The sequence below is a fragment of the Hemicordylus capensis genome, chromosome 5 (genome assembly GCF_027244095.1).
Source record: "Hemicordylus capensis ecotype Gifberg chromosome 5, rHemCap1.1.pri, whole genome shotgun sequence".
In the NCBI taxonomy this organism is placed as follows: Eukaryota; Metazoa; Chordata; class Lepidosauria; order Squamata; family Cordylidae; genus Hemicordylus; species Hemicordylus capensis.
In genome coordinates, this window is record NC_069661.1 from 2756106 (window position 1) to 2781746 (window position 25641).

The following is a 25641-nucleotide window of genomic DNA, read 5'->3' on the forward strand; positions in this document are numbered from 1 at the left end:
CAGCAGCAGCAGCAGCAGCCCCCACATCAACACTGCATCACCATCCCTCACCACCTCCGGGCGGAAAATCAGGAGGAGGGATTGAATGGGGAGGGAAATTAAGGAAGAGGCTACAGCGAGCTCAGCCTTACTTGGGACCAAGAGCAGCTCATCCTAATGAGCCAGGAGGGTACCAACGGAGGCAGGCTGAGTGATGCCTCTCTCCCCCGCCCCGCCCGAGAGCCACACTGCCTGCAGGCCAGCCATTCACCAGGTAGAACTGCACACTTAACTATACCTGATGAATGGCCAGCCTGCAGGCAGTGTGGCTGGAAAATAGGAAGCTGACTTCTACCGAATCAGACCATCGCTCCATCTAGCTCAGTATTGTCTTCACAGACTGGCAGCAGCTTCTCCAAGGTTGCAGGCAGGAGTCTCTCTCAGCCCTGTCTTGGAGATGCTGCCAGGGAGGGAACTTGAAACCTAGATGCTCTTCCCAGAGCGGCTCCATCCCCTGATGGGAATCTCTTCCAGTGCTCACACTTCTAGTCTCCCTTTCATATGCAATCTAGGGTGAACCCTGCTTAGCTAAGGGGACAAGTCATGCTTGCTACCACAAGACCAGCTCCCTCCCCCTTGAGCAGGGCAGGAGAGAGGGGAGCAAGCCACTCTGCTGCCAGGAAGCAGATGCAGCTGCATCTCCTGTCACCCCGCCCCCTGCTACGGCTTTGTACACATGAGACCACTGCAAAGATTTGGGGCATAAGCCCTGCACCGGGGGGGGGGTTGTGTGTTCAGGATCATGCCCACTCAGAGCTGCTGGCCCTGCCCCACACCCACATTCGGAAAGAAGTCTGGAAGAAGTTAAGTAACAATCCTGCTCCCCACCTGAATCCATTCAGACAAACATCTGAATAGGGTTTATTTAACCTCTGGCCAAGGGATCTCAGCTTGCACAACAAGGAGTGATCCGATGTCCAGGGCCGCTTCCAACAGCATGGCAGGAAACCCTATTTTCATTCCAATACTAGTAAGCAGTACAGAGCAACATGCCACAATGAGAATTTCCCTGATCTCACACGCACATTTTACAAACAGGTGTTTTTATACATGTAAACTGCTTTGTGTGTGTCCGAACAGCTAATGTTGCATGTGTCATCAGATACACTAACTTTGATTGCTGACATGTTTGGTAGGCTAAACACTGGCTGGTGCACACCTCCATCAGCAGAGTTTTGGTCATGTCAGGTGCTCACAAATATTCTGACTGCTGAAGTGGGGAAGGGTCAGTCATGGGATGCTAACAACATAAACCACCGTTTTATACTGGCGTGGAGGCCTGACCTTATAGCGAAATCAAAGAATTGGCTGCACCTTTTCGGGGTCCCCAGCAAAAGTGCACCTGCTATCCAAGAGCCTTCAAATGGAGATGCCAGGATTTGAATCTGGGGCCCCCTGCATGCAAGCCTCATATCACACTACAAACATTAGACAGCTGGCTGATCACATCCAGATGCCCATTTCCCATCAACAACCCAACCCTTGTCAATGAGACCCTGGCATGCTTCCCTACTCCAGCTCACCATTTTACCAGCAAAGGAAACCTCCACAAAAGGATCCACCAGGTTCTTCTTGCTGCTCTCAAACCCAAAGATCTGCTTGACGCTGTCCATGATGGCATCGTCCACTGGAATGGAATGGAAACCAGTGAAGGATCAGTGAGTGGGTTGCTAAGGGCATCACCCGGGCCTCCGACAGAGAAGGCTGGAGGCGTCTTCAATTTGCCAGGGATGTACAAGGGTAGCAGTGAAGCTTCTTAGCCAAAGGTGCTCTACCACCTTAGCATCCTGGCTCCACTTTGGAGTTTCTGATATACTGACCCTGGCCTCTGCTCTGCTGATAACCCCCTCAGAAGACTGCACTAGAGAGCAGAGCTGGCCTCATTATGAGGCCAACTGAGGTATCTGCCTCAGGTGGCAGATTATTGGGGCAGCAGGGTGGCAGGGAGCCAACACCAATGCTTTCCCTGCCACCAATGACACAGAATGGGGAGGGGGACTTCCACCAGATGCTCATCTATGCAACACTTTCCTCCAGAATTGGAGGGCTATTGACCTGCCAGTCTAACGACTCGAGATCCAATTTTGCTGGCTTTTGCCTGGTCCCGTTTGCAAGTTGGCTAGATTTCTATGTTTTAAGTGGGGCAGTGAATGGTGACTGTCCAAAAGATCTCACATCTCGGTCTGCATTGGATAAATTCCTTTTGCTCCTTCTGAAAAAAGGAAGTACTTTTTCACACAGCACATAACTAATCTATGCAGTTCTCTGCCACATGGTGTTGTGGTGGCCACTAGCTTGGATGGCTTTAAAAAGGGCTTAGACAAATCCAGGGAGCAGAGGTCAAGCAATGGCTACTAGTCTGGTGGCTACAGGCCGCCTCCAGCCTCAGAGGCAAGGGAGCCAGCATGGTGTAGTGGTTAGAGTGCTGGACTAGGACTGGGGAGACCCGAGTTCAAATCCCCCTTCAGCCATGAGACTAGCTGGGTGACTCTGGGCCAGTCACGTCTCTCTCAGCCTAGCCTACTTCACAGGGTTGTTGTGAGGAGAAACTCAAGTATGTAGTACACGGCTCTGGGCTCCTTGGAGGAAGAGCGGGATATAAATGTAAAAATAAATAAATAAATAAGAAAGATGCCTCTCAATACCAGTTGCAGGGGAGCAACAGCAGGAGAGAGGACATGCCCTCAGCTCTTGCCTGTGGGCTTCCCAGAGGCATCTGGTGGGCCACTGTGTGAACAGGATGCTTGGCTAGATAGGCCTTGGGCCTGATTCTTATGTTCTTATGACTGACTGACTGATTGATTGAATTGTGCAGCTCCTGTGATCTCAAAGGGTGCAGCTCACAGAATCTCCCAAGACCCAGGAGCAAAAGAGCTGTGTGTGCAATCCCTAAAAAAGTTCCCCAGCATGGCCGAGCACTTTCCTTGATACCCTCACAGTAATCAGATATTACAGCCATCCTGAAATATCTGAAGGTCTGTCACATAATAAGAGGAGTGGGCTTGTCATCTGACGCTCCTGAGGTCAGCCCTAGAACTAATGGGTTAGAATAGCTAAGAAAGAGACTTGGGCTATTCAGACTTAGGACATTTGGAAGATGTTCCTAATGGTCATGGCTATTTGACAGTGCGACAGCCTGTCTTGGGCAGTGGGTGGGCTCTTCTTTGCTGGTGTTTGCTGTCAGAGTGCTAGAGCAGTTTCTTGCCCTGAGCAAAGAGTCACATTGGAAGACCTCCAGGGTCCCTTCCACTTCTACTGTTCTGTGATTCTGTGATTCTAATCAGATCTTAGAGGTGTCTGTACATCAGTTTCTAAGCTGTGGTTTTTTTCTCGAAAGAAAAACAGTTTTTATTTTCATGCCATTTTCTTCACTATTTAATAAATAGGGAGATTTGACACATTTATGAAAATTCAACTCAGCCCTCATTTCTTTTCTCACCCATAAGCACTTCTGCCCAGTTAACTCAATAATGTGTGACATCTTCCCTCTAGAACCAGGACTTACTCCCAGGTAAGTATGGAACAAAGGAGCTGCCATATACTGAGTCAGACCCTTGGTCCACCTAGCTCAGTATTGTCTTCACAGACTGGCAGCGGCTTCTCCAAGGTTGCAGGCAGGAGTCTCTCTCCCAGCCCTATCTCGTTGGAGATGCAGCCGGGGAGGGAACTGGGAACCTTCTGCTCTTCCCAGAGTGGCTCCATCCCCAGAGGGAAATCTCTTACAGGGCTCACACATCTAGTCTCCCATTCATATGCAACCAGGGCGGACCCCGCTTAGCTAAGGGGACAAGTCAGGCTTGCGACCACCAGACCAGCTCTCTTCCAGCTCAGGACCACAAGACTTAATCACTGTGGCCTTGCTGGAGTGAAGTCAGTTCCTTTCAGCCAGAGCTTCTCAACCTTCCTTGGGTCCCCAGATGTCATTGGACTACAACTCCCACCATCCCCAGCCACACAGCTGCAGTTGTACTTATAGTCCATCAACGTTTGGGGACCTAGGCTTGAGGACAGCTGCTTGGAAAAGTCAGGCTTTGACAAGCTTCCCAGGAGGAAAAAAACCTCTGCATATCAGGAAATCATTATCTATAAGAGGTTTACATGAGCTTTTAAAAAATTTTATAAGGAAACATCACCACAAGGTGAGAAGTCCTTGTCATCCTTTAGAGAGACTGCTTGTTCCTATGAATTCATCCACATGTGCTGAAACCAGCACAACCCCACTGAGGTCCTTTCAGTGGAAACGGAACCTGCCTCCCTGAACCTCCCTCCATGGCTCTCCTTGCCTTTCTGCCCTTTCCCCAATATGCCCCCAGCCCAGCCCATGGAAGGGCACAGCGGTGCTGCTCCCCATGCTCACTCTGAGGCAGGTCTTCAGCTCTGTAGATTTTGAGGGAGAAATGGGCCCCTCTCAGAGCCACCCCCGTAGGCCTGAGAATGTTGCCCTCGACGTCTTCCCTGTCTTCAGCGGCTTCCTTCTTCTCCATCTATGCAATAAGTGAAGGGAGATGGCAGGTATTTGTCCTGGGGAGATCTGAGAGAGGACTGGAAGAACCTCCAAGCTATACTACATCACAACCCCCTGCATGAATCAAGGAACCTGTGCCCAAATCCAAGGACAAAGATGGACACAACATTTTCACAGTGGCCACAGAATGTCCTTCACCTCCCAGGTAACCTGTGTCTTTACCGGCGTCTTACAAAGAAGCAAGTCAAATGCTGGCTCAGCCTCCAGCCTAGCCTCTCCCTTGTGCTTCAGGAGGGCAGTCCACCTTTAAAAAATATTTTAGTGAAAAATACACATTTATATTACATTCATTCTGCCTCACCATTTAAAAACAAACAAACACCTGGAAATAGTTTAAAAATAATTGCACAGTAGTCTTGGGATGTGTATTGTGATTCCACGGGCACTAGCCAATAGGTACTAGCCACTGTCAGCTTTTACCCAGTTCAAACTGCACCACGAGGAAGCATTACAGAATTGTGATTTTTTAAAATAAAGAAACAAACAAATAAACAAATAATGGCCTATTGGTCATAAAATACAGATATTGCACTTAAAGTAAATTAAACATACACATTTATTTATTTAGTATATTTGTACACCACCCAAAACTCACATCTCTGGGTGTTTTACAACAAAAATAAAACAAATCAAAATAGAAATTAAAACATTAAAGCAGTTTAAAAACACAAGTCAAGTTAAAAAGCTTGGGTGAATTATTGCACCTTATGAGTCTTTTTAAAATCTCAATGTACTTGACATTTGCAACTGCACAGCTGTTTCCAGTAATTAATAAAAGGTTGCCCATTTAACAAGATTGTCTACCTCTTTTGATACAGATAAAGCGGGTTACTTTAAAGATGACAGCACAATCACCGCTGCTATTCCCCCAGTCTTCCATGCTAGGAATTCTTCCATGCTAACCTCCAATATTTAGCTTATAGCACTTGTGCTGCTTCTTGGACAGCTCTTTGGAGCTCAAGCTGAGACAGCAAAGTGTACACTTCTACTGTGCACAAGATAAGGACACTTCCAGCCCAGCCCCTGCCTGGGGATTTGTCCCATTTGTCCCCCTGACAAAGAGTGATTCCCAAGTGGCCTTTTCATCTCCCTCTGTTCAGCGGTGGTCTTATTCATATAACCACTAACCTTGGAAGAACAGTGGAGCTTGTGGTAAGAATGCTCTTGCAAAATGTGAAACACACCCTCAGGCTGCAACCCTAAACCCAATTACTAGGGAGTAGGCCCCACCATAGGCAGCTGTCTTAAACTGAGCCAGACCATTGATCCATCTCGCTCAGGATTGTCTACACTGACAGGCAGAGGCCTTCCAACCTTTCCCGTCCCTCTCTGGAGATGCTGCCAGGGAGTGAACTGTTGAGCTTCTGTGTGCAAAACAGATGCTCTACGACTGAGCTATAGCCTCATCCCTAAACCAGGGGTGGGGATACTTAGGTTTACGGGATTGTCTTTGGTTTTACTAAGAACCTTGTGTTTTCTCACCCCAAGCCAGGGACGAGATTGTGGCTCAGTCGGGTGGACAGTCACAAGGACCTGGGTGTCTCCAAGCACACACCCAGCCCAGGAGTTGGTTTTAGCACCAAAACTGAGCCCATAGTCCTTTCACACAAAAATCCATTCCTGGTTTTCCCTCAAGCTTGCTCCATTTCAGTCACGTAGTCTAATCTGGGCCAGGAGCCTGTTTCTTCCTGCTGCTGGTAAACAGCTGGGAATTTGCTCTTCTACTGAAAACTACCCAGATTGCTGCCAGTAGGTCCCAATCCCTCTTTTGCCCATCCCTGAGCTAAACGATAAAAACAAAAATACTCACAGGTGCTTCATCGCCAGGGCCAAGGACATACAGGCTGACTTTCAAATAACCTTTAGCACCGGCCGAAAAATCTTCTGGGTCTGAAAGCAGCAGCCACTTTCGGAGAAAGCAGTGCCCTAAAATAATAATTATTATTATATGCAATTGAGGAGGTATGTCTCACCAGTCCAACACTTATTGTATAAATTCAGAAAAATATCTGGACGACACAAGTGACATTGCTTGCACACATCGCTAGAGCAGAGCTGAGCAATGCACTACAAACAAGTTGTTCTAGTAAGAACTAATCTGCCTTTTTTCTTTTCACTTCTCCTACAACTGGACTACATTTGGTCCAGATCAGATAGGCAGTTCACAAGTTAGCCCACTTGCGCCCCAAACATTCATGCATCTATCATCTTGAATTGGGCTGGATGCCATCATGAAACAATACTTTTGAAGGGTCCCTATGTGTCCCTACATCTGTACCAAATTTGGTCCAAATCACTTCCCACTTGCACCTCAAACGTTCAATGTGTCTGCCATCTTGAATCAGGCTGGATGGCATCATCACAAACTATATTCTTGAGCTATCCCTATGTGTCCCTACACTTGTATCAAATTTGGTTTTGATCGGTTAGGCAGTTCACAAGTTAGCCCAATTGCATCTCAAATGTTCACATGTCTGTCATCTTGAATTGGGGTGGATGACATCATCACAAACCATACTGTTGAGGTGTCCCTGTGTGTCACTCACTACAACTGTACCAAATCTGGTTCAAATCAGTTAGGTGGTTCACAAGTTAGCCCTCTTGTGCCTCAAATGTTCACGCATCCGCCATCTTGGACCAGAATGGATGACATTCATTCATTCATTTGATTTCTATATCGCCCTTCCAAAAATGGCTCAGGGCGGTTTACACAGAGAAATAATAAATAAATAAGATGGATCCCTATCCCCAAAGGGCTCACAATCTAAAAAGAAACATAAAATAGACACCAACAGTCACTGTTAAGTAATTAACACTAACATATTTCTCATTTTGACTGCAAGGACCCCTTATGTAGTTTTATCTTTTCTTTATCAGATAATCTATTAGTTCACACATTAGAAAACAAAGAAACAGAAATAATTTAAACCAACTTGGTTAATTTGTCCCACCAGACATGTACTTTCTTTCAAGTGATGGGGGGGGGATCTCATCATAAACTACACCATTGAGGTGTCCCCTACATGCCACTCACTACAACTGTACCAAATTTGGTTCACATCAGTTAGACGGTCCACAAATTATCCCCCCCGCCCTTCAAATGTTTACATGTCTGCCATCTTGAATTGGGAAGGATGACATCATCACAAACTATGCCATTGGGGGGTCCCTATGTGTCCCTACAGCTGTAACAAATTTGGTTCAGATCAGTTAAGCAGTTCACAAGTTAGCCCACTTGTGCTTCAGATGTTTACAAGTCCATTCAATCTTGAATGGAATAGATGACATCATCACAAAGTATGCCACTGAAGCATCCCTATGTATCCCGATTTGGTTCATATTGGTCCAGGCATTGTGAAGTTGATAGCAGGGGTCGGACACACAGACATACAAACAGACGGAACGCCAGGTGATCTCATAAGCCTCCTGGAAAGTAGGCTTAAAAAGGCATCATCATGGCTGGATGGTGATTGGAGCACAAAGCCACCTTCTCAGGATGGCCCCCCTGAACAAAACCAGCCCTACAAGAAACTTATGTAATGAATGAAAAAAAAACCCTCCAGCAGCACCAAAGACTCACTGGGCTCAGCATAAATGGTCCCAATGTCCACCTGGAAGACAGAAACACAAACCACGCTCAGGAAAGCCTCCATCAGGGCTCCACAAACGCACTGCCTGGCTGCTCTCAGTGGGAACCCACTGCCCTCCCGCTGGTGAGTATACCCTGCCTCTGCCCCATAGCACAGCAACCGCCTTCCTGAGGGCTTTTGCAGGAGGCAGCAGGAACAGTGAGGAACGGCTGGTGTCTCCCGCAAAAGCCAAGTGCACAGGAGAGAAACCAGCCCAAGGAGAGGCCTCGGGGCAGCCCCAAATGCAAAACAGGCCAAGACATGAGAATCCTCACATTTGCACATGATGTGGAGAAATAAAAAAGAAGCCTGTTTCATCAAACCAGAAATGAAAGGAAAGCCATCATTACCCGGAATTCTCCAATAACAGAGTCTGTCCGATAAGAACGGGAGTCAACAACCTGAAGAGGTGGCGAGGGGGGTGGGGATGGAGATGCAAAAACAAGAATTAAGTATGACAGCAGCTCTGTTCACATGTCCAAGGCACATACATTCTGTGTACAGTGCAGGAATGTACAGATCTGGGTTATGCTGAATGCTTGCACAACAACCATTCCAGTCTGTATCCTGCACTTCAGGGGGTCTGTACCCAGGTTCAGTTTTATAATGAACACACACACAGTCATTCACACAAAAGCCTGCAGGATGGTACAGGCACCTGAACATACATCCAGATGTAATGTCTGGATGCAGCTGACAAGATTCCAATGCAATACTAACAATCTTCTCCTTAGTGTGGGTCTTGCAAGAGACATGCATCTCTATGCTTCCTCCAACCACCAACTGAGCATCCTGTCCCCGAGAGGAACCACCCCTTATCTACTCTTCTCTTGCATCTCTCCCCCAGGGTTGGGGTGAGCATCAGTCATGGGCTGCCATCCGGGGTTCTAAATGGCTAATTCCAGGCTCCATTCTCACCATTCTCAAGGTCAGATACCAAGTTGGGTGCTGGACATCCATTGTCATCCCAAGCTTACAAAATGATTACAGATTCATGGCACAGATGCTCATTTATTTACTAATAATCTCATTTACAGTATTTACTCATTCATTTATTTACAGAGCTACAGCCCCCTCCCCAAAGGTGGCATCCATGGGTCACCCATCCAAGCACTGATCACACCAAGAACTGCTTAGCTTCAGCAACATGTCTCTTTCATGTGCCCTTAGACCATGCTTTGGGACCTACCAGAACAGAAACAAATTTGCCCTCTCTCAGGTTCTCTTCTGAGGATTTCGGTGTTGAGTAAGTTAATGTTTACGGTATTGTGTATTTGATAAGCACCAACAGCATTTGACATCCAAAAATTTTGTGGCAACAATCAACAAATGACAGTAGCTGAGAGCTGACTTGTAGCAAAATTAAATAAAGGTTAACTTGACTGTTCAATGATTTACAGAGCAATGTTTACTCAGAAATAAGTCCTGCTGTGTTCAGTAGGGCTTACTCTCAGGTCTGTGTGCCTTGGATGGCATCCTTAGCCTTCCCAAACCATCAGGTTTCAGCTTCTGACGTTATGGTTCAATTCCCAAATTCAATGTTCAATTTTGCAATTCAGATTTTGCCTCCCCAATTTTCACATGTATTTATGAACCTTATTTAAACACTTCTGTCCCATAGAGGGCCCTTCCTCCCACTCTGCAACTCCCCTAAAATCAGAAATTCTCAAACTTCCGTCCCCAGATGTTGTTGGACTACAGCTCCCATCATCCCCAGCCACAATGGCCTTTAGCCAACATCTGGGGACCCAAGGCTGGGAAGCCCCGCCCTAAATGAACTGTAGAGTAACTGCACTCTGGAGGAAGACCAGTCCCTGGTCCCAAACTTACTGTGATGAATATGGGCTCATCAAAAAGCTCCACTGGAGATTCAAAGACATTGAAGAAAAAGGTCTGTTGAAAACATAAAGACAAAGCCATGAGGTGCATCCACCAGGACACACACACACACACACACAGTCAAGTGAACACACAGGCATCATCACTCAGCAGTCCACTAGATGGAGGCCCACCTAGAAGAAAGCCCTCAAGGCTTTTCGCCACCAAAGCTCCTCTTGCTCTCTGATGTCCACCAAGGTTCACACCAAATAAGCACTCTTGCAAGGTCACAAAAAGACGCTCAGGACCAGGCTTTAGAAAGGAGGGGGTGAGCAAACCTGGCCCTCCAGCTGTTGTTGAACTACAACTCTCATCATCCCCAGCTTGGGAAGATGGGAGTTGTAGTTCAACAACAGCTGGAGGGCCAGGTTTGCTCACCTCAGACCTAATACATGGTGAGCAGGAGACACAAACTCAATCACTCTCAGAGCACACAGGAGGATTGCCGAGACTCTAAAGGGGTCTCTCAAATTGCCATGTGGATTGGGGGATCTTTGCCCCACAGAACGACAACCCACCAAAAGGGTATCTGCAGTACCAAGGGGGAGGGGGGATTTCTCGTGGGAGGCATTGTCGATGTGACAGCATTTGGTGTTAAAAGACGCCTGTGCAGCCAAGGCGAGGAAGGGGTGTCTTGGGCGGGTTGGTTCCCGGCTGTTTGGGGACGGCCTGAAGTTGGGTTTGAGCAATGTGTGTTTCTGTTTGCACAGAGGACTTTCAGCACATTGGAGGAAGAAGTCCCCATTCCAGAGGTCTCCACCTTGGGGGTCCAATTGCACCCAGCTCTCTCCTAGTTCCTCTTCTGCGGCCACACCTGGAGTACTGCGTACAATTCTGGTCACCACATCGAAAAAAGGACATTGTAGAACTGGAAAAGGTGCTGAAGAGGGCCACCAAGATGATCAGGGGCCTGGAGCACCTTCCTTAGGAGGCAAGGCTACAACACCTGGGGCTACTTAGTTTAGAAAAAAGACAACTGTGTGGAGACAGGATAGAGGTCTATAAAATCATGCATGGTGTGGAGAATGTGGAGAGAGGGAAATTCTTCTCCCTCTCACACAACACTAGAACCAGGGGTCACTCCATGAAATTGATTGCCAGGAGGTCTAGGACCAACAAACGGAAGTACTTTTTCACACAACGCATAATCCACTTGTGGAATTCTCTGCCACAAGATGTGGTGACAGTCACCAACCTGGATGGCTTTAAGAGGCAGGGGCATAACTACCATTAGGCAAGGGGAGGCGGATGCCTGGGGGCCCCCACGCCTCAAGGGGCCCCCCAGAGGCAAGTCACATGTGAAGTGAGTGTGTGTGTATCAGCGAGGGGCCCATTTTAAAATTTTGTTTCTGGGCCCACTCCAGCCTCGTTACGCCCCTGTTAAGAGGGCTTTGGATAACTTCATGGAGGAGAGGTCCATTGATGGCTACTAGTCTGAAGACAATAGGCCACCTCCAGCCTCAAAGGCAGGATGCCTCTGAGTACCAGTTGTAGGAGAGTAACAACAGGAGAGAGGGCATGCCCTCAACTCCTGCCTGTAGGCTTCCAGCGGCATCTGGTGGGCCACTGTGCAAAACAGGATGCTGGACTAGATGGGCCTGATCCAGCAGGGCTGTCCTGATGTCCTCCTTATGTTCACCCTTTCCTCACCTCATCAAAATGGGGGCCGTTCCCTTTCCGGATCCTGGTCCTCTTTGTCTGTCCAGCAGCTGTGACCTTCACCACAGGCTTGATGTTGACTCCTGGGAGCTGACGCCCTTCGATGACCTGCACCCTGATCTAGAAGCCCCAAGGAGGCACAGAAGGCGGGAAGAGGGAGCCATCAAAACCCTGCAGCCTCAGGGCGAGTTTCATCCGGTCACCCAAAGGAAAACCAGGATGTGAGCAAGCACAGCTGCGGAGGTTTGGAGAAGCAGGGGGGAACAGAAGGGGGAACAGCTCATGCTTCCTGTTTCCGTATTTCCCTCTAACATCCAAAGTGGGACTTGGGCATCTTCCTCGGCAGCCAGATGCCCTGCAGGGGAAGACCCACTGCGGATGTTATGGAGGAACAGGAAGCACACATCAGCGAGCACTCACAGCCTTGTAAAAGGGTGCATTGCATGTGCCAGATGGGTCACAAGAACCAGCTGTGCTCTTGCTGCTGCTTCCCCAGCCAGGCTCCAGCACGGCTTTCCCCCTGCAGCCCTAGCAGCCGGAGCAGTTTCTAAGCTGCAGTTCCAGCCGGCCGGAGCCTCCAGTCAGCTGGCCATGAGCACCGACCCCTGCCCACCAGGCCCTATGAGACCTGAAGCCTCGGGGCAGCTTATCTCTGGTGCCAGGACAGCCTCAGTCCCTGCTTCCTTTCTGCAGTTGCTCCTTGGGCTGTCTTGGCCCCTTCCTGGTCTTGATCACACACCTGCCTCCAGTCCCTCTGATCCTTGTTTTCTGCTCTGCCACTCCAGCCCCTGCCTAGTTGAACCACACCCTTGTTTCTGGCCAGAACCTGGCTGCCGGCACCAGACTTTGCTGAGACCTGATGGAGACTCAACTTCCCTGTTTTCAAAAGCAAGTTTCTAGCCCTTCTGGTTTTGGAGAGCAAGTTAAAAGCACGTATCATACTTCAGGGTCTAATGATGTGACATCTCCAGAGACACTGGTGGGCAAGGCTCCCGGGGGCCATGGAAGGGGTGCCTCAGCGCCCTCCCCAACCCAGCCCCTGCTCCATCTCTCTTCCATTCCCCAGAGCTCTGCTTTGAAGAGGCAACTCCTGGAAACAGAATCAGTGATGCAAAGTAAAGCTCAGGCAAACTGCCGAGCCCCCCACCTCTGCAAGGTCTTCCACCTCTTTGAGAATTGGGGCTAGGGGCATCAGAGGCCACTGGAGGGGGAGCCTGGGTCTGAGCTTGCCTTTCTATCACTGCCAGGGGCTGGGAGGTCAGACCAGAAGGTGCGAGATTAAGGAGCTCAAACTCCGTGGAAATGATTTGTCCCTAGGAGAGGCGAAGGCATCACCCAAACGTGGACGTGGCAGCTGATCACCTGGAAGTCCTGTGGCTTCCGGGACAGGATCCTCTTGGGAGTGCTTTTTCTCCTCTTGGTCCCATGAATGACATGTGATGGGGGTTTCTTGGGGAGGGAGGGCTGATCGGACGCTGCAGGCCCCGTGGAAGGCTCCGCTTCATCTTCCGTCCCAAAGTGATCTTCGCCCTCTTCCTCTCCAGCCGTGTCTGGAGATACAAGGAAGGACCTTATTTCAGACTCGTGAGTGAAGGACAGGGCTAGTACTGACTTTTGGTCATGGTGGGACCTCCAGGTTCAGAGGCAGTCTACCTCCAGTTACCAAATGCTGAGGACACACAGCCAGGGATGGCCACCGCCTTCAGACCTGGACTTGTGAGCTTCCCAAAGGCATTTTAGCTGGCCATTGCTGGAGAAAGAGGGACTTTCCATCAGATCCAGAATAAGGCCCTCCTTATCCGCAGAAGAAGAAGAAAGGGAACTGAGACACAAGGGCCGCTGCAGGAACTTGGGGGTGAATCCAGAAGCCAGGGCAAAATGAGAAGGGAGCCTCCTACTCACCGGTTGCTGTATCCAGCTCCGTGGGGGTGGGATTTGGCTCTGGAAGAGCAGGAGGTGGGAAGAGAGGAACTGCCCCTGGGGGTGGCACGTAGGAGACTTGCAGAATTAAACATGCCTGAGGAACAGAAGCAAAAACCACTGGTCGCTCACTGAAAACAATGCTGAGACTTGTATGCAGGGAGTTAGCTTCAAACGCTTGTCAAGGTCCAGCTAACTGGGAAATTTTCCTGCCCAGTTAAATGAATGGATTTGGTCTGCACTGTCCAGTTCCCAGTCTGTTCCAAGACATACTGTGGCAGGGAACAGAAGGCTAGCACAGGAAACAAACACACACACCCCACCAGCACAGTCACATGTGGAACAGTCACATTTTTATAGACTATTGTTCAAATGAAAAGTAATTTCTTCTGATTTGTTTTGCAATTTCTTCTGATTAACAATCAGTGAGGGCTGGAGACACTGGCCCAAATCCTCACTGGGTGCTTCCAAGAGGCCTCCACATATTTAGCAATCCAGAGTCCACCAGAGAGGTTTGGGGTGTGGTGTGTGTGTGTTCAATTTTCACCAACATGTCTTTCCTCCATAACTTCTCTTAGAACCTAGGAAGCTGCCATATACTGAGTCAGACCATTGGTCTATCTAGCTCAGTATTGTCTTCACAGGCTGCCAGTGGCTTCTCTGAGGTTGCAGGCAGGAATCTCTCTCAGCCCTATCTTGGAGATGCTGCCAGGGAGGGAACTTGGGAACCTTTTTGCTCTTCCCAGAGCGGCTCCATCCCCTGAAGGGGAATCTCTTCCAGTGCTCTCACTTCTAGGCTCCCATTCAAATGCAACCAGGGTGGACCCTGCTTAGCTAAGAGGACAAGTCATGCTTGCGACCACCAGACCAGCTCTCCTCCCAGCTCTCTTAAACACCTGTAAATATGAGGGAGGGGCACTGAGGACAACCACCCCTCAATCTCCCCTGCAGGGCTCTGTGGGCGCCAGGAACGGGAGTCAAAATTGACTTGACAGCACATTTTGCCTTTAAAGAGCTTGGGCTTTGTACTTGGGCCTTTTAATCTTAAGATTAAAAGGGCTGCTGTTTTTCTTTTTGGTTACTGGTGCTGCCTTTATGTGCTGTACTTTAAAAAAAAGTTTGATTGTTTGTTTGGTCAGTTTTATCGATTCTATTGTTTTTAACAGGCTGTCAGCTGCCCTGGGGTTTTGTCATGAAAGGCAGTAGAGAGATTTGTCCATCCATCCATCAATATGCCCCTGAGGATTGCCCAGAGCTCCGTGCAGTGGGCCTCTGGATTTGCCCCCAGCAGCACCTCTGCAGTGAGGACGCCAGCCATTATCAGCCAAAGAGAAAGCGGGACTCCCCTTGGCCTCCTCAGTCAGTGGAGTGAGGGATACTCCCAGCCAGAGATGCTGAGTGCCACCTAGCCAGCCAAGGCAATTCCCACAGGCAACCACCTCTCCGTCCAAGCAGCCATTGCAGCAACACAGCAGGAGGCGAGGAAGCCCCTCTTCTTCAGCACGGCGCTGGTGGAAAAGCTGCCCTCCGGAAGCACCTTAAGACCCGGCGACTATCCTGCAGAAGCGGCCCTGTCCCTCCCTGCAGACCGGAGCAGGGCCTTTCCCCTCCTGGGCAGCGGGAGAGCTGCTAGACATGGAGGGCATGCATGCGTCCTGACGCAGACACAGGGCGCATGCATGCACCCCCGCCACTGACTTCGGACGGCTCTCCAGCCACTCCAAAGGGGGAGGCCCACTCTTGTCTGCAGAGGGGAACAGGGGCCTTTCCCGCTTCGGAGCAGCCCGCAGAGCCAGTGGGCAATGCCAGCGAGGGCGGCAGGGGCAGGCAAGAAGGTGGTGGCGTCATGGAGGGCACGGCCATAGGGGAGGCGGCCGCAGCACCGCTGGAGGAGGGGGCTGAATACCAGCCTGCCTTCTGCCTCCTTGCTGCATACACCACTGCCACTGACCACAAGGTGATTCAAGGATCGACCACTAGGTGTCAGCGCTCTACCAACTGTAGTAAGGTCCGGTCGGAAGTTTCCATCGGAAAGTCGGCAGGATTCCGTTTCCCTTCCAGCTGCCAAACCTGAAGACTTCAGCAAGACGCGGCATCGTTTCCAGTGGCAGGCTCCTAGCTGGGCAAAGCTCTTCATCCAATGGGAGAAACTGCCCGGCGGGGAAGAGCAGGAATGGGGCATGGAATCCTCTTCCATGACCTTGGAGATTCCCAGGGGAAAGCTGGGCCAGTGTCTATCGGCAAAGCTGGGAGCAGCAGCAGAGTGTGGCTCCCAGGGAACTCCCTGCCACCCTGTGCGGCACAACTGGAGCAGATGCAGGCCCAAGTGCCACACTGCGTGCATTGTTTCTAAGTATTTTCATTGGTTTTAAATGGTTCTGAACTGTCTTTAAATTGTTTTCATGTTGTTTTAAGCAGTGCGTTTTAAATGGTGTGTGTGTTTATGTTTTTTAGACTTGTTGTGCACCGCCCAGAGCCTTTGGATGGGGCGGTCTAAAAATTTAATAAATAGTAATAATGGCAGCCACATGGACCCACAAGTGGGAAAGCCACTTTCTGCGTGGGGGGGGGGGCAGGCGGCTGCTGCTGGGAGCAGACAGAGGGGCAGCAGGCTGAGCGGATATTTGCCTCCGCCCTACTTAATTTGTTTTTAAAAACAAATGATTTAAAAATAACCGGCTGTTGCTTGCAGTTAGGGCTGATGGGGGACGTTTATCTATGGTTTTGTTTCTTTGTCACCCCTCTCTAATCTTTTAGGCTGGCTACATGCCCTTCCAGCCCGGAAATGACACCTGGCCAGTCCAGGAAACAGCCTGGCTGGGACACGGGGAGAAGCCTGACCAGCTCCGCCTCGAAGAGCCTGCCCTTTAGATTCCGGCTCTGTCCTACCCCTTAGATCTTCTCCTTCCTCTTTGAGGAGGAGGCAAAACCCTTGACACTCTGGTAGCTCGTAACCCTGGGCAGGATCCAGACTAAGTCCTGCCGGCTGACAGGATGAGGAAAATTACTTGGAGTCATCCATTGAAATTAAAAGGATAAGTTTTAAAGAGGAGAGCTGGTCTTGTGGTAGCAAGCATGACTTGTCCCCTTAGCTAAGCAGGATCCGCCCTGGTTGCACATGAATGGGAGACTAGAAGTGTGAGCACTGCAAGATATTCCCCTCAGGGGATGGAGCCGCTCTGGGAAGAGCATCAGAAGGTTCCAAGTTCCCTCCCTGGCAGCATCTTCAAGATCGGGCTGAGAGAGATTCCTGCCTGCAGCCTTGGAGAAGCTGCTGCCAGTCTGTGAAGACAATACTGAGCTAGATGGACTGATGGTCTGACTCAGTATATGGCAGCTTCCTATGTTCCTAAGTTAGGCAATGCTTAATTTGTCCTTTTAATTTCAATTCGTCTCCTCTGAGTAGTTTTCTTCATCTATTCAGCCATCAAAATTAATGGGACTTAAGTTAGTTATGACTAACTTCTCTCATTTATTCCAATGGTGCTTAGCCATGACTAACTAGTTTAGATGCCGCCCCTTGTTTCCAGGGCTCCTTCCAGATTCTATTAATCAAACGGAGTCCCCCAAAGAAGAGGGGAGGTCAATGTGGCAAAGCCAGCCCAGGAGGAACTTCCCGTCAACTAAAAGAGCCCCCAGGGAGGCCGAGGCGGAAGCCACCCAGTTCCTCCCACAAAAATATCCTCTCCTCTGAGCAGCATATAATGACTCCCTTCTTGGCCTCCCCACATTCAGAGTTCAGCAAACGTTGTCCAAAGGACAAGCCCACAGAGGAAGAACTTATTTTTAAAAATTGTGGTCAGTGATGGAGAAGAAGATTAGCCATCCTCATCTCTTCCCCACCAAAACGGGAAGTGGAAATCTGGAGTTGTCTACACTCTAGACAGCTAGTCCTTTTGGAGCTCTTTAGGAATGTCAACAGGTGTGTGGATAAAGGAGATCCAGTTAACATAGTATACTTGGACTTTCAAAAAGCTTTCGACAAAGTTCCTCACCAAAGACTCTTGAGAAAACTTAGCAGTCATGATGTAACAGGACAGGTTCGTGTGTGGATTGGTAATTGGTTGAAGGAGAGGAAACAAGGGTAGAAATCAATGGACAGTTCTCTAAATGGAGGGAAGTATGAAGTGGGGTCCCCCAGGGATCTGTTCTGGGACCAGCGCTTTTCAATTTATTCATAAACTATCTAGAAGTTGGGGTAAGCAACGAGGTGGCCAAATTTGCAGATGACACCCAACTATTTAGGGTAGTTAAATCCAAAAGAGATTACAAGGAGCAGCAAAAGGATCTTTCCAAACTGGGGGAGTGCGTGACAAAATGGCAAAGGTGGTTCAGTGTTGGCAAGTATAAAGTGATGCATATTGGGGCAAAAAATCTCAACTTCAATTATACATGGATGGAGTCTAAGCTGCCAGTGATTGACCAGGAGAAAGATCTTCAGGACATGGTGGGCAGCTCATTGAAAGTGTCAATTCAATGTGTGACAGCTGTGAAAAAGGCAGTTTGGAACCATTAGAAAGGGAACAGACTAAAACTGCTAATATGATAATGCCCTTACACAAATTCATGGAGCAGCCACATTTGGAGTACTGAGTACAGTTCTGGTCACTATAGAACGGTCACTATAGAAAGGACATTATAGAACTGGGAAAGGTGCAGAAGAGGGCGACCAGGATGACCAGGGGCCTAGAGCACCTTTCTTATGAGGCAAGGCTATAACACCTGGGGCTTTTTAGTTTAGAAAAAAGACAACTGTGGGGAGACATGATAGAGGTCTTTAAAATCATTCATGGTGTTGCGAGAGTGGATAAAGAGAAATTTCTCTCTCACACACACTACACTAGAAACGGGTCATCCCATGAATCTGAAGGTTGGGAAATCTAGGACCAAAAAAAGAAAGTACTTTTTAACACAGTGTATAATTAATCTATGGAATTCCCTGCCACAAGATGTACTGACAGCAAACAGCCAGGATGGATTCAAGAGGCATTTAGATAAATTCATGGAAGACAGGTCTATCAATGGTTTGAGGGCTATAGGCCACCTCCAGCCTTAGAGGCAAGATGCCTCTGAGTACCAGTTGCAGGGGAGCAACAGCAAGGGAGCGGGCATGCCCTCACCTCTTGATTGTGGGCTTCCCAGAGGTATCTGGTGGGCCACTGTGTGAAACAGGATGCTGGACTAGATAGGCCTTGGGCCTGATCCAGCAGGGCCATTTTCCAAATGAGTTGTAAGCCTTTTCCTTCCAGACATATGCAAATAACAGTAATTAGCCTTTGTGTCACGTTTTCAACTGCTGCAGATCTATCCTCTTCCTGTAATTCTTCTTGCATCACAGTGAACCATGCTTCTTTGCAGTGGCAGAGGCAGCGAGGGACGCCCTCCCTGGGAAGGCCCGCCAGGCGACATCTCTGGCCTCTTTTAGAAATGTTGCAAAGACCCTCCTCCTTTGCCTAGCATTGACTATTTCAGTCTGAGCTGCTGTGGTCTCAGCCATTCTCCCAAACTGGCCATGTGGGGCTTTGTTCCTCAAGGGCAGGACACTGAGTCCATGTACCTGAACAAACCCCCCGTCAGGTCAGCGAAGAGTCTGAGCGTCCCTGCGGTTGTGCGGTTGCAGCTGAGGCCAGCCAGAGAGTGGCCCCACCGAGCGCTGCTTCCCTGCTTCCCGCTGAGGACCCGTGAGAGACACCATGAGCCAGACTGCCAGTGCCTGAGGCAAGTGCTCCGTGCTGCCGGTGGGGGCCAGCCCCCTTCCAAAAGCAGCCCTTGCAAGCTCTGGACACGGCAGGGCAAGCAGGGAGGAGGGAAGGCGGCCAGCAGCCTCTGCGGGGGCTCCTTGCAAACCTCGCAAGGAGTCTCAGGAGAGGAGGGCAGTCGTCTCACTCCAACCCCTGCTCCTTGTGGAAGGGCGGGGCAGATGGGTCCCAACAAGCTGCTCCAACGGCAGCAGTGCGCTGGGGCATCTGGCCACCCCCGCTGGAGCCCCAGTGATCTGCTTCCTGAAGCAACTGCCCCCCCCATTGCCCTCCTCCACCCACCCCAGAGAGGGACTTACCCCGGTGCTCTGCCTCTTTGCATCCAGCAGAGGAGCGCTGAAGCTGGCCGCGAGGTTGGGAGAAGCCAGGACATCTCGGAGGGGCACGCGGGCTTCCCCCAGAAACCTTGGAAAGAGCAAGAGGGGACTGTTATCTGGGAGGCAGGAAGGTCTCTGGGTGTGTTCATGGAGAGTCTCGTGACATTTTGCACAAGTTTGAACTTTCATTGCATTGTTTTGAAACGCAGAACTAGCTGGACGTTTTCACATTTTGATGTATAATTTTGTTTATTTTGAGGAACACTTTGAAAACAATGCTTTACTGATAAATATTAAGGCAATTGCATTAAATATTACCTTGCAGAATTGACATTTATGGAAGGAGTCTGGACTAGAAGACCTAACAGCAGAAACCCATTCAGAAGCGGGGATTCGACATGGGGCTTGAGTTTGTCCAAGAGAGCTTCTGGCAGGAGCGTCTTGTCCTAACAAGCCCAGGCGGGGGGTGGGGGAGGGCTGCCCAAAGAGGCGCAGCTGCCACTCCTTCCCAGAGCTCTGTTTGCTCCCCTCCCCGACCCCACCCCCTCTAGATCCATGCTGCCCGCAGACTGGCCATTCATCAGGTAGAGAAGCAGGGCTTACCGTGCAGCTCTACCTGATGAATGGTGAGCCTGCAGGCAGTGTAAAAGCCAAAAGCGTTGCTTTTCAAGTGCTCTGGCTACATGAAGGCCCAGTGAGCACACATCTGAAAGATGCATAAGCAGGAAAATCTTCCTTTCTTCCTTTTGGAAGGGAGGGAGAGAGAGAGAGAGGGAGAGAGGTGCAATCCACTTGAAGAACTCCTCACACTTTGTGGACTTGCAGAGACAATTGACAGATGGCAGGAAATTGCCTAGAACAAGGAGCATCAGTCAGAAGAGGTAGGAGGGGAAATGCAGCAATGAGTCCTCCTGATCTGTTAGAGATGAAGGCAAACAGTGCCCTGGAGGTTTTTCACACATGGCTTTATGCCTCTTGGTATCCGAAGAGCAAATCTACTTCGCAGCAGATTTGCAAGATATTTACTTTGGGGATTAAATGGGCCAGCCCACATGGGGTCGGCTCCTCTCTGCAATTGTGATTTTTTTCCTGTGTGAGTTCCTACAGCTGGCTGGGGGGGAGGGGGGGGAGACGAAGTTCTCCAACCAATCACAGGTGAGAAACCTTTTTGTTGCTGCTGTTAGTTTGACAGCGGGAGCAATAGGGAGAGTGTGCAGAGGAAATTGAGGGTTAAGAAGCAGCCATCCCAGGTGGCTTGTCATGGAGAGAAAGGGGCTGCTGAAATTCACTGGAGCTTTTGTGCAGCGGTCTCTCTTTCTGCCTCTCTCTACCTGTGCTACTGTAAGGGGAGCAGAATGAGGCTGGGGAGAGGAGGAGGAGGAGGAGGAGGAGAGCAGCAGCTTCATGAAGGAACTTTCTGCTTGTGAGAAACTTTCTCATGAGAAACTTTCTGCTGTTCCTCCCCCCCCCATGAAGAATTAGCATCCTACATGCTCCTCCTCTTGCTCCTCTGCGGGGGCAGCAGATCCTCTGAGGAGGGAGGCGGGCCATTTCCCCCCTTTCCAGCCCCCTCGCTTGGCTTCCAGTTAGATCCAGACAGCATTTTGCTCAGAGCTTTGGAGATGGGGAGTAATGTTAGCTGGCACCCGAACTGAACTCTGTGTCCCCCACCCCCAGCGTCCCCCCGCCCCCAGCGCTCGCAATTGCAAATCACTCAGAGAAGACAACACAGCTCTCAAACTCCCCTTCATTGTGTTTTGAAAAAAGCCAAATGACTGCCAATGGCCACTCCACATAAGCAGCGGGAAATACCAGAAAGCTCAGCTTTTCAAAATTAACTGCTGCAAATAGAACGGGTTTTTTTACCCTGGACATAATTCAGGCCAAGCAAGAATGCGCAGTAATTCTTAACAGTAATTCATGGAAAAGCAGAGTCATAGGAACATAGGAAGCTGCCATATACTGAGTCAGACCCTTGGTCCATCTCGCTCAGTATTGTCCGCACAGACCGGCAGCAGTTCCTCCAAGGTTGCAGGCAGGAATCTCTCTCTCTCAGCCCTATCTTGGAGATGCTGCCAGGGAGGGAACTTGGAACCTTCTGCTCTTCCCAGAGCGGCCCCATTATCCCTCAGGGGGATATCTTGCAGTGCTCACACTTCTAGTCTCCCCTTTATATGCAACCAGGGTGGACCCTGCTTAGCTAAGGAGACAAGTCATGCTTGCTGCCACAAGACCAACTCTCCTCCCCAGTCAGGTGTGTACTCGTCCTTTATAGTCCGCAGGGACCTCGAGCTAAACAAAACTAATATGTGGACTGGCACACTCTAATCCGGAGTGGATTTGAGTTAAAAGCCATGTCTTGAAAGCTTCCTGGGAGACTTTTTGAAATTCCTCTAGGAGCAAAGAAGGGAAAGAGAACCTAGGGATGATGGCCATTAGCTAACTAGGGAAGTGACCCCCTAGAGATGGGGTAACTCCCTAGAGAAGCAAGACATAAAACAAGATATTTTAGAGAGAACAAACCAATCGGGGTCTTCTCTGGACTCACTGGTCACCCCACAAGGCTGGTGAGAGAATAGATTCAAATCTCATGACAATTGAAGGTTCCGGATTAGCTCGATTAGGGAACCCAGCTGGCTGAGACAGAATGCGGGTGAAAGGCAGATTCTAATTCTATGCATTTATTATCTTAATACATCTTGATGTAGATCAAGAACCGGCTCTTGGGAAATCCGTGCCGCTCTTCAGAATACAAAACAATCAGCAGTGGAGGGGAGAGCCACTGGCATTCAGTTATCCTCCCTTATATACCGTCATGAGAGGAGACTTGCCCTGCACTATAACTAATACATGTTGTGCATCCATCCGTGCTCTGAAAGTCTGTTTCCCCCATTCTAAGATATGTGACGCAAAATGCTGATCTGCTGGAAAGGAAAGGAAAATCAATTCCAAATCCAGCCTCCCTGGAGAGAAGGAGGCCTTGCCAAGGAAATGGAGCGGCTCCAGTTAGGGAGTGACGTGACAAGCAATACATGAGGCATAATCCAGTTTAAAAATAGGAGGGGTGAAAATAGCCTGCAAGACACCTTCTTGACTTTTCATCCATCTTCACACACACACAGAGAGCAACAAGATCCCCAGCTCTGAGAGGAGGGTGCTTGAGAGTTATTTTCCTTAAAAGCTTCTTGAATCACTTCCCTTCTCCATTTCCCCACATTGTCTCCACAGGAGGGAGAGTCACTTTTTCCTCAGAACTTCTCTTCCTGCTCCTCAGGTTCTTGACACAAGATAAATTATGAAGATAAATTATCCTGACTTAAACCTCCTCCCAAGCAAGGTTAGCAGAGGGCCAGCTCATGCGGCGTTTCAGAGGACAGGGCAGGATAACCACAGACTTTCAAGTCACAAAGATGTGGCTGTCAGGCTGAAATCAACAAGAGAGACTTAGCACATGTGCACACATACAAACACACCATCTCCATGAGCTTGTCTACAGCACACCTGCCTTCACCAAGAGGTCCTGTGTGAAGTGGCCTTTCATTCCCTTCAGAGATTAGGGATGTGCAAGTTGATTCAGGTACAAATAGATTTGTACCCGAATCTAGCTGATTCGGGTGATTTGGAGACCAAAAAAATCACCCCTGTGGTTCATTGGCTAGATTCGGGTACAAATTGAATCATGCCTGATTCGAATTGATTCAAGATTCGGATCCCACCTATTAATTCCCCCAGATTCCCAGCTTTCATTTTTTTCAAAAGGCTAAGCTCTACCCTTGTAGAAGTGGAGTTATGGAGCAAAATGTGTGGTCACTGTTTTTCCACGTGTTTGGATTATTTAGTGTATAATAACTTTCCCTCAATGAATCCTTATGAGGATTCATCACACACCTTCATTTCTTCTATTCATTTTGACAATGCCAACTGCCATGTGCCAACTACACCTGACTCCCACCCGCAAGGCAGTGGGGTACTACTCAGTTTATGTTCTAGGATTTTTTTCAAGTGTTTAGGCTCTTTGGTGTCTAATAACCTTTCCTCATAATGAATCTCTATGAGGATTCATTACACACCAAAGAGTCTAAACACCTCAAAAATTCCTAAAATATAAACCGAGTACCCAGTGGCTTGTGGGGTAGTTGGAACATGGGATGTCACTAATTCCCCACCCCCACCTGCAAAGCAGTGGGGTCAAAATGAACAGAAGAAATGAAGGTGTGTAATGAAAACACCAAAGAATCTAAACCAGGGATTCTCAAACTTGGGTCCTCAGGTGTTATTGGACTTCAACTCCCATAATCCCCAGCCTCAGTGGCCTTTGGTTGGGGATTATGGGAGTTGAAGTCCAATAACACCTGAGGACCCAAGTTTGAGAATCACTGATCTAAACACTTCAAAAATACCTTTAAAAAAATAAATGAGTTCCCCAATGTGTGTGTGGGGGGGGTGATGGGGAGGTGTAGTTGACACATGGCAGTTGACACTTTGCACTGTCCAATGATAGTCAAAACGAACAGAAGAAACGAAGGCATATAATGAATCCTCACTTGAAAAATAATGACTGCACATTTTGCTCCATAACTCCAGTTCTACAAGAGCTAGAGGTTAGTTTTAAAAATGAAAGCTGGGGATCCCTTTTAGGGTTAGGATATGGCAACTTCGAATCCCCATGATTTCCTAAGGCGGAAATGTTCAAAATCAGTAAAAACTAAAAAAATCATTAAAAATCATCCAAGTGTCCCACTGCCTTGAAATTTGGGTGCTGGTAGCACCCATAGGGACCTACCCACCACCCAAATTTGGTGTCCTTAGGACCTTGTTAAGTGGTCCAAATCAGTCAAAATCCAAATCAAACCAAAGCAAATACAAATAGAATCTGAGGTGATTTGAAGGGGGTAGATTTGGATACAAAACAAATCAGGGGTGATTTGTTTGGGGCACAAATCAAATAAAAAACAATCAATTTGTGCACATCCCTATCAGAGATGCTGTGCAGTTTGACAACATTCTGAAGCTGGCAGTTTCCTCCAAATAACTAGAATGCTTGTGAAGATTCTATTACTTCACAAAACAGCCTTGAAGGCTGCCAGCAGGCATTTCCCCTAGGACATAGAAGCCAGCTTAGCAAAGTATAGGGTCCTTGTCAGGAAGGCTGAAATCCCTTCTGTGCCTGCAGTGCAGAGATCAGGAGGGGTAGCGGGGAGGCCCCACTGGGCACAGGGGAAGCAATATGCCTCCAAAGAGGTATTCGCGCACACTGGAGGAACGCAACTTCCCAATTTATCTCCCCATCCTGGGCATAATCCCTTCCTGTGCCCCCCCCCCAATCAGGAAGAGAATGGTAACAACCCACCATCCAGTCAGATCACTGTGGGGCAGGAGTGGGGGAGATCCTCGCAGGGAAACATGCCGATGGGAGTAATTCTCACTTTCTAATTCTGGAGGCTGGATTGCCTAGTGGAAGGGGGCAGAATCTTTTGAGGGGGGTGGGGTGTCGACAGGCCCCAGGTGGTTATGAAGGCTCCAGCCTGCAGATTTTTAAATACCTGGCTGGTAGACAAAGCCAGGGCAAGTTTTGGGCTGACCATGCGGTGGGGCTGGAGAGTTTCCAGGGATCAGAGGTGAAGCCTACCAAATCAAGCCAGGAGCTTAATAGAGGGCGAAAGAACTCCCCTGGCTCAGAACACTTGGCTGACTCAACAGTATCCCTGGGCAAGAAATACCAGAGGTGCAGATCAGTCTTCTGACAGTTGGCAACCCTTTGAGGAGAAGCAAAAGAAGGGTTTTCAAGCAAGCATCCCGCCAGTCTCTTCTCCCTGTGACTCAGATCTCAGCCACCGACCCAGCCGGAGCAGAGGTCTCCAGATTCTCCTCCGCTGACTCATCCTCGCTATTCCTGGACATCCTCTTTAGACACG

The 25641-nt window shown here is 49.1% G+C and overlaps 1 protein-coding gene across 9 annotated transcripts in view; it reads right to left on the bottom strand.

Annotated features, from left to right (window-relative positions):
- Window positions 1-25641, bottom strand: part of DYSF (dysferlin) — a 220962-nt gene that overhangs the window by 157116 nt on the left and 38205 nt on the right. For 8 of the 9 annotated variants that reach the window (XM_053256343.1, XM_053256337.1, XM_053256342.1 and 5 more), the window contains exons 4-13: window positions 19709-19814; window positions 13633-13747; window positions 13093-13280; window positions 11722-11850; window positions 10024-10086; window positions 8544-8594; window positions 8145-8175; window positions 6375-6490; window positions 4397-4523; window positions 1563-1666 (exon numbers count right to left, since the gene is read on the bottom strand). In XM_053256343.1, the coding sequence (XP_053112318.1) occupies window positions 1563-1666; window positions 4397-4523; window positions 6375-6490; window positions 8145-8175; window positions 8544-8594; window positions 10024-10086; window positions 11722-11850; window positions 13093-13280; window positions 13633-13747; window positions 19709-19814 (1030 nt within the window). The other variant, XM_053256345.1, reaches the window with a different exon arrangement.